The 13,957-nt window shown below is 31.0% G+C and overlaps 1 protein-coding gene and 1 long non-coding RNA gene across 2 annotated transcripts in view; one reads left to right on the forward strand and one right to left on the reverse strand.

The window, feature by feature from the left end:
• The window catches only part of LOC150108669 (uncharacterized), a 114,957-nt gene that overhangs the window by 46,843 nt on the left and 54,157 nt on the right, over positions 1-13,957 (forward strand). The window lies entirely within an intron of this gene.
• The window catches only part of LOC150108671 (receptor-type tyrosine-protein phosphatase kappa-like), a 381,085-nt gene continuing 370,048 nt past the window's right edge, over positions 2,921-13,957 (reverse strand). The window contains exons 14-16 of the mRNA XM_090390918.1: positions 13,691-13,878; positions 12,933-13,068; positions 2,921-11,365 (exon numbers count right to left, since the gene is read on the reverse strand). Coding sequence (XP_090247044.1) covers positions 11,297-11,365; positions 12,933-13,068; positions 13,691-13,878 — 393 coding nt within the window. The 3' untranslated portion in view covers positions 2,921-11,296. The remainder of the gene's footprint in view (positions 11,366-12,932; positions 13,069-13,690; positions 13,879-13,957) is intronic.

The raw sequence follows: 13,957 nt of genomic DNA on the forward strand, positions 1-13,957 counted from the left end.
CGTAGTCAAATTGTCGTTTCTTCTTTCGTCGTCGAACTTCCGTACCAGTTTTAAATTCTTGTTCTCCATCCACCTCTTCACTCAGGTATTTTGCCGTTTTTAGAACTTCTTTAAAATTTGTATCTGATCGATACTCTTGTAAGAATATTTTTAAGTTTTCGATAGATTCTAAAGCAAGTGTAATCTTCATATTTTTGTCTTGAAGCATTTTACTCACAGGGTATATTCTGTTAAGTAAATCATGCCCAGTTATAAGAGAGCAAATAAATTTGTAGTCCTTTATTTTAGCACATAATTGTGCTTCATGCTGAATTTCTTTATTAAAATTTTCATTATTTAAAATTTCAAAAAGTGCATCATAAATTTCTCCTAACTGATATCGTAGAGAGCGGATTGCATTCATTTTACTTTCCCATCGCGTTTCTGATGGTTGTTTCAATGTTAATTTTTTTTACGAACTTTAAAAGGATTGCCCAACGTTTGTAAGAGAATGAAAAGAATTGTACATTTCTTGAATAATTGCAAAGAAATTAATTGTATCTGCATTCACTTTGGCTGCATCGTTAATGATTAAATTTAGAGTATAAGCAGCACATGGCACGTAAAAAGCTAGAGGATTTTTGTTCAAAAGCAAATTTTGGAGCCCATATTTGCCCCATTGTCATACCCTTGACCTCGCATGTCTTCAATGGGAATGTTCCATTTTTCAAGTTTTTCCATTATTGTTGCACATAAACCACGTCCTGTGAAATCTGATATATCTGCAAAACCTAAAACGTTTTCCCTGATCTTGACAATTCCATTGTCACAGGAAACAAAGCGAATAATAATGGTCATTTGTTCTGTTTTACTTGCATCAGGTGTGCAGTCTAAAATTATGGAATAATATTTATATTTTCGAATTGATAATAAAATTGTATCCCTGATTGCGTTACTTAAAGTTTCCAATATTTCATTTTGACTGTATTTACTCAAATAGTGTACTCTGTTGTTTCGTTGTAGGGCCCTTTCAACATGATTTTCCATAACGGGATCAAACTTCCCAAACAGTTCGACTAATTTTAAAAAATTGTTGTTATTTCTTTCATATAATTTATCAGATGATCCGCGAAAAGCTAAATTTCGGCTATCAAGGAATTTTATAATTTCAATCAAGCGTTCTAAAACACTCGTCCAATGTTTCTTTTTCATTTCATACATGCTTTGAGTCTGGAAATCAATAGTAGTTTTTTTTTTTTTTTAATTTTTATCAAGTTCCTTCCATTTTAAGAAATTTTTCATGTGAGTTAAACTAGTCTCATGTCTATGTAAAGTTGTACTTACATTTCTCCAATCGTTATAACCTTCTACAAGATTCAGTGGGTGATTCAGTTGATTCAGTAGGTGCGACAAGTTTGCAACAAAAGCAAAAAACAGAATTTAAAGTTTCGGAATAAATGAGCCATGTTCTTGGCACGAGCTCCCGTTTTTCCATTTTTCTATTATAATACGTGTCGTCAAATTTACGACCATATATATCTCTGGGATATGTTATATTTTTATTTTGAACAGGCCCCATTACAATTAAAACAACTCGTAATTTTTCATCAATATTTCCCCGTTCACCTGGATCTTCTAAATTCACAGAGACTAACAATGTGTTAGTTTCGTGGTCAACTACAACTAAATCTTGTTGTAGTTGACTAAATCCTAACTATTTTTCACTTAAATCATGTTCAATTATCTTGTTCAATAGTTGCAATAGTACCTTCATGCAAACTGGATGATGGGCACGGTTCTTCAACTCTGATTTCTGATGTATCGAGTTGGTTACAATCTGCTTCAGAATATTTTAATATTTTAACAAATTTATTAAGAGCCCCAGTTTGTTTCTTAATATCTGCTTCTTTCGCAGCATGACGCTTATGATTTTGTGCACCGGATAACTTTTTTTTAAAATTTTTGATTCCATTTCTATTTTATACCCACAAGAAATTATTACACAACACGACACAGAGACGAAATAATAGTCCGCACTGCGCTACTGTCAGTAGCCTACTGAGATGCATACCATATGACTGGTTAACTAGCAACAAATGTTTTGTACTAAAATTCGTTTCTGCGCATAAAAACTGTTCACCGTTTCACTTTAGATAGACTGCAGTAGACACAACATTCTGCAGGCAAGCATTTAGCCTGCTCTAGCTGCAAAATTGTAAACAGCCGGCTGATCAAAGAGGCGGCAATATACATTTTTTTTCAATTTTTATTCGGTGTATACGGCCTTATTTATTTTAATATTGATCATTATAAGAATTTTTTGTTTTTATGATAAAAATTTTGTTTCTTAAAAAGTAACTTATGAACCGTTCCCTGGCGGCGGCGCCCCCATCGTAGCGGCGCCCGCATGCACCGCATGCTCTGCATGCCCCCTTCCGCCGGCCCTGGTTATACCATACACGTATCATTCAAATGGCAACGAGTTCTGATCCCGCCGTGGGAATAGGTGGGCAGATGAATTTCATTTCCTCGGTGTGAGACCAACTACCCTCTTATTGGAAGCATGAAGTGGCTTGTAAAATTTTCATGTTTGGTCTCTCTAGCAGAGTTTCCTGACTATGTAACGAATAAAAAATAAATTTAAAAAATCCATAGATCGCCCACAGTATTAATGTACTATAGGTTTACAGCCTTTTGTTAGTGGGGGACGCACAAAAAAATTCTTTTAATTTCACTGAAACCGTAAGTTCAAAGAAAGAACAATGTAATATTTTGGCTACTACATTTTACTTTACCTTACTTTACGTTAAATCACATTGCTCATAAATGATATGCATTTATTTTTGGATACGTTTAAAATTTCAGAAGATAGAAAGTTATTTATGTAACATAAAATCAAATGTTAAGATGTCAAACATTTGTACAGTTAATACACAACACATGATTCAAAAGTATTTATTGCACAAAACTATCCAAATTAGGTGGCACATGAAAAACGGTTGTACAACTTCACATAAATAATACATAATTTACAGGTCACTTACAGGAATTGTTTAACGTACAAAATATGGATAGGAAATTATTTCATAATTTTGAGAAACATTTCTATATCCCATTTTCTAATACATAGAGACAATTTATTTAGTAAATTTGGAACAAAATAAATATCACAGTATTTTTTTTTTTTCATTGAGAAAGTTGTTTATTTTTGGGATTATTAGTACATGCAAACTGGATTAATCATGTATAATATATGTTTTTGTTTTTAATTTCAGTTTCGGTAAATTTAATAGATTTATTGAGTTCAGGGTATCATATTTAACGTAAATGTGTGGACATAGTCGTTCATAACATAGGCTGGAAGCTTAGGGCATAGGTTAATGTTCTTTCTGTGCCACATAATATCTCAAAAGCGCGATATTTTCCTATAATTATTATTTGTATAAATCTATAGTCTAATATTCTCTAACTAATTCTTATAATATAAACGTTGAGCAAAAAGAGTGCATTTTTAACTTTTCTCTTTAATTTTGACGCACTTCGTAAGAGCATCCGCTGTTAAACATATATTCAAAATTTTTAATCAGCTGATTTTATCCAGCTTTTAACAAATAAAACTTGCAGTATGTGGTTTGTTCATTAAAAAAATAATAAAAACAGTCCTGTATGACTTAGGAAATAAAGACAATGGATAGGTAAAATAAATCTTAATCGAGGTCAAAAACAGTCATAACAAAACACTAAAATTATCGCATTAATATAAATTATTTTCGGTGTTCATTAGTATTTTTATGTATCATGTTTTTATTTACGATTAACCTATGCTTTGAGGACAAAGACAAGCCATAAATTACAGTTATCAATTATAAAATATAAATCAGTTCGATTTCTTTAAAACTGATTTTTTTTGTGTGTGTCTGTAGTTTATATTCATAGAAGATTAGACGTTTACAAGACAAGCATAAACCGTAGAAATAATATTTTAGCACGTGAAAGTTGATAGTCATAATAACGTAACAGTGTTGCCTTACTGCAAGTGGTACTAAACTATACATTTCAACCAGAGTCAGTTTCAAGTCCAAATGAGATAGCTAAAGATCTTATTTTTAACCAAATACTTCTTGTGCCGGTCACTATTGACTTTTTGTTTTTAATACTTTGAACCAGTACCTCCCATAAACCAGTTAGTTTTAACTTTCAGTAAGTGCTATGTTACATTTAAAATAAAATCAAACAGTATTCGGGAAATGAAAACCTAATATCTTGATTACATATTGCTTCTTGCACGACTGTTTTATTTTGCTCTGGTCCTATTCGTTTATAAAAATATTATTTTTATAAGCATGGAGTCAAGACTCATCATGGAAGGTAACGGTAAGAAGCAATCTAACAGGAATAATAGTTAAAATCTCATATCTCACCCTAAAATGATTCTATGCCTGTGTAATAACTACCTCATCTGGCAAAGCATTCCACTCATATATATATATATATATATATATATGTGTGTGTGTGTGTGTTACGCGCAAATTATGAAATCACACAATCCATGAACTGTATAACGCGCTTGTACAGTTCGTGGAATGTGTAGAATTTTGCACAATTCTTGAAACGAGCATTACGTTTTCTGCTCATTTCATGAATTGTGCAAACTTCTACACATTCCACGAACTATACAAGGGCATTATACAGTTCATGGAATGAGCAAAAATGTTGCGCATTCCCTGAATTGTGCAATTTCATAATCTGCGCGTAACGCGCGCGCGCGCGCGCACACACACACACACATGCTTTCCCCCCAGATTTCTACATTCGTACAGTTATGTATAAAAATCAATGCGAAAATCAAAAATAATTTATATCATGCATTAAAGTTTATATAAATAACTAGGCTGGCCTATGTGATTGGCTGATGTTTGAGCTTTCCCTTAAATTGCGTAACACTTATGGGGAAAAGGAAAATCATTCTTTTTGTGATATAAGCAGAAGGTCCATTATATCATATACAGAACTTTATGAGACAAAGGTAATGAGATAGGACTAAAATTATCCGAAAAATGGCGTTACATATTTTGGATATTCTGAAATATTCTGGTAGCTCCTAATAGTAGATAAACAGAAAATAGCAAGCGTTTATGCTAATTAAGCTTCCCCTGTATTCCAACTTATAGGCTAAAAATTAAGTTTTTATTATTATACATATACTTGTTCATCATCTTCGTTATTGGTTTTATTGAGATGTTATTTCCGCTTTCACTTATGGGTTCTTCACCTTCCACATCCCCTCCCCCAATCACACTGTTTCAAGTCCTATACTAAGTAATATGTTGTTTCTACGTTGAAAAAGAAAAAAAAAAACATCCCCAGGTATGTCAAATCTCTTTCTAATATAATAAATTTTAAATTAATAAAACAACTTTTGGCCTATAGGATGGAACAAAGGGGAATTTCCATTATTATAAAAAAAAGCCTTGCAATTTTCTGTAAACAGGAAAAAAACTGTTCATCAGCCCTTTTCGAAAAGTGCGATTTTCTTTAAATAAATGGCAGATTTTTAACTTCTTTAACAATATGGGATTTGAGAAGTTATGTGCTATTACGAAGTGTATGGATGAAGTGTAAGAGGATACATTATAAAAGAATTTAATATTCGGTATTATTTCTGAGAATATAACATTTTTATATGAATTAGACTAAATTTCTACGCTAATAAACAATACAAAAATAATTAAGTAGTTTGTTTTGGTAAAAAAAAATGAGCTTTAAAGAAACATATTCCTATCAATCTCACAACAATTACTGTTATTTCTAATATTTAAAGTTCTTGTTGCATTTTTTTAAACGGAAAATTTTAGAATATGTTTCTTCTTTTGCACCTGTCGATTATCATTTCAGTTGCTTCCACCACATTAGAAAATATAATATTATAATCAGTCAGTATTACTTTCTGTCTGAATTCTTTTCACATGCATTTCAGCGAAACAACAGCTAAACGGTTATTAACCAATTTGTTATTATGATATGTTGTCGATGACATGCCAGACATATCGCTAGTTATCCTTCAACTAAACTTTCAACTTTCTGTTAACGCATTTGAAATTAAAAACCAGCCTATATTATAAATAATTAAATTAAAGGACTATGAGTTGGACTTTCGCAAAAGAGACTATTTACCAGTTTAGATGGGCTAAAAAATAAGGAGCACTGCAGAGACTTCTACAACTACCTAACTTCACATCATTAGTAATGTAAGGGTAGGAAGTCATAGACAAAGTTTTTCTAGTTCAGCACTTTTCGAATCTCAGACGTTTCATTTCAGCCTAAGGCATTTTCCTTACCATAAAATGTATATTCTCAAAATCAGGTACCTATTTTGTGGTTGATGATATATTAAGCATGATCTGTTGCAATAATAGAGACCGGCACAAATTATTTAATTGCCTAAAAGCAAGTTATAATAAGTAGATTAGATTAGGCGTAGTTGTACGATTTTAATCGACGGAATATTACATTATCAAAGATATGAAAACATATTCTCAAATATTTTCGAGTTTTATTTTAAATTCCATTTTGTAGTTGAAGCTGTTTGAAATACTGATAATTTTAAATAATACAATTAAGATTATAAATAATATTGTTTATTAGAACAAAGTTCAAACTTTGAACTTACACACACACACACACACGCACGCACGCACGCACGCACGCACGCACATTTGTCCGTATATTATTTTAATTTGATATTTGGAATTTAAGTATACTATAGAGAAGAAATTGTAGATTGAAAAATTCTAGCTTAGCAAAATTAAGTTATGTGTTTTTATGTAAACTTCCGAACTAATACTGTTTATAAGTTGTAACTATCTTTTTGTTAAATCCAAGTGAATATTTAATGAATTCAGTTGCAGATCATCGTGAGCTTTGTTTTATGTACAATACTTGGTTTGGGAGAAACACTTTTGGACTTTTTACAATAAAAATAATAAAGAAATAAATCCCCTAATGTTGCAAGGAAGTAAATGAACCTTCTTTTAGCCTTAACCAACTTTTAGACATCAATAGATAGCTCTATCCTTTCATCGTCGATAGATGAGGCTCATGGCTACATGTGATTTCGAAGACATCGGTAGGAGGGGAGAGGAATGGTAAGCAACTGCTGCTATATCGTGATCCTAAACACTAATTAGTATTATTGTTTGAAATGGGATGAGTTCAACGTGTTTTTTTTTTTTCGGCAACTGGTAATATAATATAATGTCTTCTTATTCCTCAAAGGAAGCAGGCAAAACCCCTTTTAGCCTTTCAGATAAACTTATCTGTTTTCTTACATTAAGGAAACAGATGTTGCTACAAAGGTTGCATAGGAATCCCCCCCTCCTATTTTTTGAATAAGTTACATTTAAAATTTTAAAAAGTACATGAAAATGTATTTTCTTCATGAATCATCAATAAGGTGTTATTTATTTATTTATTAACACACCTATGTTTTCAACGAATGCCTCCCATAATTTTATTTCCGTGTGTTTAATGTTTATTTTTATGTATGATTACTATTAAATTTATTTCATAAGGGAATTTTAAATTTTTAGTTCGATACTGTAGGCTTTAATTTCCTTCCCCGCAAACTCTCTATCTTTCGTTCCTCTGCCATGTAATTCCATAAGCACGACGAGTAAAAAATATCCACTTCTATATATGCTGGTCACGTCTTATTTGCAATTTTAGGTTGTATGATGAATGTTACAAGACATCCCATAAAATTTCTTCGGGAAACAAGTCAGCAAAAACAGATACATGGTTGTTTATTTCTATCCAAGTTTTAATTATAACGTTAGCTAAATAGCATAAAATATTCAAGTTTACACATAAAACAAAACTGGATTCACATTTGGCAACTGATCTGTTCAATTGTCCCTATACAGATTTAACAAGGAGGAAGACATACCAAAGCAGATTCATCTTACACCTTAAATACTTCAGTATGAAATGTATTAAATTTATTCATTTACCTAGGCTCCCCCCCTTCCTTTCCGAATGAGTATTAAGTGTTGCAGAGATGCATAAAATTGTAATAATCCTACCATGTTGGGGAATATGTGGGTTTTTATAAAATAACTTACGAAGTAAAGGCAAACATTCTAAGAGAAGGAAACATTTAAATATTTAAAATGACAAGCAATATTGCTACAAGTATCTCGAAGAAAATTATTTAATATTTTTGTTGTCAAATGATTTTAATTAATTAAATGTTAAATTCTCTTACTTTGGTAAGTGTTTGTTAATTTTTTAAGATACTGGATTATTTATATAATATTCAGATTTACTATGAAAATATGTTATTTACAGAGCCATATAAGTGTTGTATTTTTATTTCATAAATTGACAAAATATTTTAAAATGGAAGCATATGTATATATTCTGAACTTCCTCCTCATTTCTACAATTCTGTAAAAATCATCTCGTTTTCAATAGGTTGTTTATAAAATGATTTAAGTATTTGAAAATGTATCTGTTTTTTTAGGAAGTTCTGAAATTTTAAAAAAGCTTGAGTCTATCTTTGTATATACTGTCCCTTAGTTTACTCCAACAGACAAAATAGACTATACGAATTTTTTTTTTTTTAAGTACTCTCTAAAAATTTAGTAGGTGAGTTTGAATTGAAAAATAGTCAAATTTCACTGCAAGTTGATTCTATTTTTAAGGCATTATGATATATCATCATATAATAAGTTTACAAAGACTTTTTTTTTTTCCATTAAACAAAGCAGGCCTATTAGCTCTGGAAGCAAAAATTTTTACTTATATAAACGGCGTGTTAAAATGATTATTTGTGTATTTTCAGTGAAAAATACTAATTCTTATCTTGTCCACTCATAGTGTGAATATTGAAAAAGTTAATGTGCATCAAAAAGCTAAATATACAGCAGTGACGTGCTTGTAAATGTCTTTTTAAATCTGTACATATAAGTGTATCTACTGTGTCATCACAATCACTTACTCTAATTTAATAGAAGTAACTTCTTTTAAAGTCTTGAACTTCTTCAAAAAATTCTGAGATCCATAAACAAATATTCTCATTAGGTTTATATGAAACATTTGTGCTTGCAGTACAATAACAACAAAAGGCAAAAAAGGATAAAAAGGAATGTTACAGGATAGTGGCAAATTTAGTATTCCTGTGGAACACTTACTGTACGAACATTAATGACGTACTTTGCGAGGTTATTTAACAGTTTTCGAAAGGGCAAACACTAGACTCTATCAGTTTTATAAAAACTTAACAATTCACAGAAATACACGCTTAGGCATTTGCCCTGTACTTTTCTTCTTGAGCAGCGATATTTCCATTTAGTGAGAAGCCCAAACCGATTATGCAGTTAGTTCGGTTATGCCTTAAATGTCATTCACATGCATGTTTTGGTCATTGTTCTTCAGTCGTTAATTTATTGTACATTCATTTTCAATTTTGGAATTTTAAATTTCTTCTACAATATCAGAACGAAACACTTGTAAAATTAATAAATTTTATAAAGCATGCTATTTGGGTTCACCGGTTAAATATAAAGCACAATTGTGAGGTTACTGCATGAACAAGCATAACTTAACAGTTCAAGCACGACAGAATACATTAAAAAGAAGGAGTTTCGGAAACTGTATAATAACTTGAAAGTCATTATTGCTTGTTAAAATAAGCAATACAAAAAGAGCAATATATGTTCAAAGCAGTAAAACAGAGATGAACAAAGGAAATATCTGTTGCAGTTTTAATGGTAATTAAAATAGTAATTATCATTTGGAATAGTTTGAAAACTTTTGGAAGGATTACTTTTGAAAATTACAACAACGTACATGGGGAATATTTCATAATTCTTAAATGATGAAAAAATAGCAAAAGCTGGGCAATCATGGTAGATGTGATACGAACACTTAAGAAAGGAGTAAATTTTTTAAAATTCTCCATATTCTTTTATTATCAGAAAAATTACATCCTTAATGGAGGGAATTATAAACATTAATTTCATTAGTATAGAAAGGAATTAAGGTAAAATTTAAATAAAAATTTGCTAAAAAGCAAACTAAATTGTTTCTTCATATATTTATAAAACCTAAAAGAGGTATTATGAGAAAAAATAACCATATAAAATTAAATAGATGATTAAAAAAAATAAAGGAAAGTGCACTCTTAAATGGAATAAACTTTTTACAAAACGTTCTTTATACATATAATACTGATGATATGAATAATTAGATATGAGCAATTTTTAAAGTCCCCATGTAAAATTGAAGATGTAAATGATTGATAACGCACGAAATCATAAGATATTTTATACTTTTGTTCAAAATCCTATGGGATTGAAGAACTCATTTATATCGTTATAAACTGCGAATTTCAAACCATAGTTTAACTTTATTGACGAAGTGGGGTAACATTCAGAATATTAAATTTCATGAATATCTGTCTAGAACTTCAAGATATGAGACTGAAACTGACTGTCTGTCAGACAATATGCTTTTAAATCATTCCACTACTACTGCTGTGCTATTAAAGCAGACTTAATAACTAATAAACAAACTAAAATTCAATCACAATGATGATGAAGACAATGGCGAAAGGGGGGAGAAAAGAGGATGATGAAAAAATGAAGATGAAAAATGTGAATGAAGCAAAGAAAGAAGATAAAGGCTATTCAGAAAAATAAACTTTGGGAAATCTGCTTTATATAGAGAGAAACAAAGATTACAAAATTATATTCCTCTTTCTTCAGATTACTTTGAAATGAACCCAAATGCACATATTTTAGAATCTCGATACGATCAATAGCCAATTTAAATAAGCTAATTACTAAGTTAAATTTCATAATTACAATGTGTCGGCATGAAATACATGACTAAACGGTAATAAAATTGTCGCTAATAAATAGTATCTTTCGAAATTTTTAAAGCAATATTTGTTTTCTACACATTCATTTGAATTCAGCATTAGAATGACTTTAGTTGACTTCTCATACTTATGATATTTCTTCGCTCAAGCGCTTCGTGACTTGATACGTTCAAGTGAAAAAGGATAATGTAATTGCATTACATTTCAGTCGAAACCTTACTCTCACTTGAGTCAAATATTCCAGAAAAAAATTGATCTTCAAGTACCAAATATTGATGAACTTGATATTCAGAAGTGAGTGGATTGGCGAGTAATGATACATTCGCCAATGAAACTTGAAATGATGAGGCATTCATCTTCATGAGACATTTTCTGGACATTCATGTCCATCTGTATATCAAAGAGACATTTTCAAAGAACTTCCTTGATGTTCAGTTATTGTTCTTTATTCAGATAGTTCATTGTATAATGGAGAAGAAGATCATAGCAATATTTATATTCCGTCTGCAATAAAACAAAAATTTTAGAATTAATAAACATATCCTTTATGTCTAAAATGAAATGTAAAATTACTTTTATAGCCAGTACTATGAATATATGCATTAAGAATTTCCTGTTGTGCAAATAATTAGTAAAAAACAGGCAAAAATTAGCTCTCTTTGCCAAATATTTGCATATCTCCCTGTTAGCTGAGCAACATCTCTTTCTAGCTGAGCAGTATCTCTAGCATCATCTTCCTCTAGCTAAGAATGACCGAACGTCGGTTGAAAAAGTCTAGAAAATATTCATCTCTTACTCAGTGAACTTATGTATACACAAGCCGTTCATGCACAGTTATTTTAGCAACGATCGCAAATAGTGACTTTAAGATAGCTGCCTTAAGACAGATTCTTGATCGTTTAGATACTACATTCCGACAAAATGATCGAGAATAATATCCAATATATGGATATTAATATATTTTCATTGTATAATGGAGAAGATGAAAGAAATCCACAAATATTTATTACAAATACACCATTAACGTTCATTAATAAATTTCTTAATCAGTTTACCTATGAAATAAAATGTGTAAATTTGGAAGAGAATGAATGTTAATTGTCTCACTAATCCTACAGAAGTTCAATGATTAGCACAGAGCAGCAGTTATCGTAAGTTACTATATTCACGCATTCTCTGTTTATATTATGTAGATTATTTCGAGCATTACATTTGTGACAATCTATACAAAAGAGCTCAAAGTTGTTCGGCTTGGCACAGTTATAAAGAAATATAATATAAGGAACGAGAATGTTGAAGGGATTACATAAAATTACAGGGAATTAATGCAAATTTATTTATTTATTTATTCATTCATTTATTGTTATTATTTTTGTTTACTGATACCATTTTAACGTTGACAAAATATAAAGAAATAAGAGAAAATTATTATCTCTGAGGTTAACTAAAGCATGGTAAGTTTTGGAAATACTGTTTACAGCGAGCCTTACCTTTGTTGGAAATAACTAATATTTTATGAATAATTCAACAACGTGATCTCAAAATCCCGAATCATCTTTGTCCAATTAATAAGCGCGCAACTGCGAATGCAAAAATTACTAGGTGCAAATTTTTTCTTCCTATACTCAGAGTTCTCTATACACATGAGTCCAAGGCATTCAGACGTTATTAAAGATTGCAAAGCTTCAACAAAAACCTCAGTGTGTTTTATGGCGCAAAAGTTAATCAGTAATACATATGAACAACGAGAATTTAGACCAACGAATTAACAAATATAATCAGACTAATCTAATTGACGATAAACGTGTGAAGTAGTGGTATAATCAGTTTTCAAAAAAGTGACATATTTTCGAAAATTGAGTCTACAGTAATCTCGAGAACTTTGAATAGCATTTCGTGAATAGAGGGTTAGTGAAGAAAATTAATTTCCTGGATACATTATTATCTATATATACATTATTATCTATATATATATATACATTATTATATATATATATATACACGCGTGTGTGTTGTATTTAGATTATAGACATGCTTTTGTGAAAATGTTGTATATTTGCAATTAACGTACCATATTTTCAATAAGCTGTGGCCTGTGTCTTCGAACAGTTTTTGCGGCAGTGAATACATCCACTTCCCCATGTTCAATCGCCTGTTCCATAGTGATAGCGGCAGCACAGTATACACCCGCTCTACTACTTCCATTGCTGTAATTAAATAAGGTCTATAGTGAGTAACAGTTGTATCGTACTACATAGTAAGTATTAAGATCAGCTGGCACAGAACGCATCTGATTTCCGACACTCTACTGGTAGTATCTCGCTCTCAGAAATGTAAATAATAATAAAAAAAAAAAAATCAGCTAACGCCTTTTTATCCCCGTATAGGGAGTAGACGAAGCCGTTTTAGCCCTATCTGAGTGGGCAGTTCAATACTAACTGCAAATGGATCCCAATGGTAACAGCAGCATCGAGACCCGCATCCTCAACCTTCACAATTAAGAGTGTTACTTTTGACTAGTTGAAAACAGTACTAAAGATTCTACATGCAGTTCATATGAGCATATGGTGCTTTTTCATCACTAGTTGAAGCTGATGAAAACCGATTCATAATATGCAATTGTTTTGCAGTTTATCGCTTCCCGAAGGCACGAAGAAATCATTGCAAGCTGATCTTAACCTCTACTATTTATTTGTAAATACAAAGAATAATATCGTTGCTGAAAATATTAATTAAAACTCCATATAAATGTAGCTTATGTGTATTTATTTTATGATAATCTTTCAAGAATAAAAGCTAATATTTCCCTTCTCCCTCAGATAAACATACCCAGAGACAAGTACAATAGGTCCATAAGTTGTTCTTTGTCTCCACCTTTCTACCATATTCATCAGTTCTACAAACGAATTTGTAGAAGTAGGCACTTTGTGACCTGGAGGCCAACATGTAATGCAGAACAACTGAGTTGTCTTTGGTTCTGCTTTGACGCCCGACATCAGTTCCGTGAGTGACACAACCTTAAAGAATAAAATGTTATAATTTACTGAATGAAATATAATGAAAATAAGTTTTAAAATGACAAGGGACATGAATTAT

Source organism: Typopeltis vanoorti, chromosome 3, assembly GCF_054136105.1.
Source record: "Typopeltis vanoorti isolate ZY-2024b chromosome 3, IOZ_Tvanoo_1.0, whole genome shotgun sequence".
Lineage (NCBI taxonomy): Eukaryota > Metazoa > Arthropoda > Arachnida > Uropygi > Thelyphonidae > Typopeltis > Typopeltis vanoorti.